Genomic DNA, 650 nt, shown 5'->3' on the forward strand with positions numbered 1-650 from the left:
CGCCAAGCACGGGCCCAAGCCAGTGCTGAAGAGCAAGCTGACGGACTTCCTCAAAGACAGCACCCAGCGCATCGTCGTCCTCAAGGTGGTGCACAGGCGCGTCCTCAACAGGTCAGTGCCCCGAGGTCCTGGGGAAGCAGCGGGAACCCTGTTGGTGGCCCACCACGACCAACATCCTTGCAGGTTTCACTCCTTCCTGCTGTACCTGGGGTACCCGGCGAGCGTGGCGCGGGACGTGAAGGTGACGCCCAGGAGTTTGCCCTTGAATCCCGCCCCTGCCGGGAGCGCGTCCTGCAGCAGCAGAAGAAACGGGCCACCCACCGCGAGCGCAACAAGACCCGGGGAAGGCTCATCACCGAGGTATGGGGATGCTTGGCTAGATGACACCGCTAGGTGATGCCCCCCCAACTCCCAGGTCCCCGACGTCTTTCTCACCTCCTGTTGCAGACCGAGAAGTTCTCCGGCATCGCCGAGGCTGCTTCGCCACCTGCCGTGTTGTCCAGCGGCCCTGAGGAGCAGATGGAAGTGGGGCATGAGAGCATGAAGATCTTGCTGAACTCCCCCACTGATGTCCCTGCCCGCCGTAGCCGGGCCAGCCGGGGTAACAGCAGGGGGGCAGAGGTGCTTGAAGCGGGCCCGGGTGGGTGGGG

The 650-nt window shown here is 64.8% G+C and overlaps 1 protein-coding gene across 1 annotated transcript in view; it reads left to right on the forward strand.

Annotated features, from left to right (window-relative positions):
- LOC104275831 (FH1/FH2 domain-containing protein 1-like) overlaps positions 1-650 on the forward strand; it is a gene marked incomplete at its 5' end in the record, with an annotated part of 4,961 nt that overhangs the window by 3,738 nt on the left and 573 nt on the right. The window contains 4 exon segments of the mRNA XM_009871891.1: positions 8-111; positions 184-248; positions 251-360; positions 448-601. Of these exon segments, the coding sequence (XP_009870193.1) occupies positions 8-111; positions 184-248; positions 251-360; positions 448-601 (433 nt within the window).

Source organism: Apaloderma vittatum, unplaced genomic scaffold (genome assembly GCF_000703405.1).
Source record: "Apaloderma vittatum isolate BGI_N311 unplaced genomic scaffold, ASM70340v1 scaffold33746, whole genome shotgun sequence".
NCBI classification, from domain to species: domain Eukaryota; kingdom Metazoa; phylum Chordata; class Aves; order Trogoniformes; family Trogonidae; genus Apaloderma; species Apaloderma vittatum.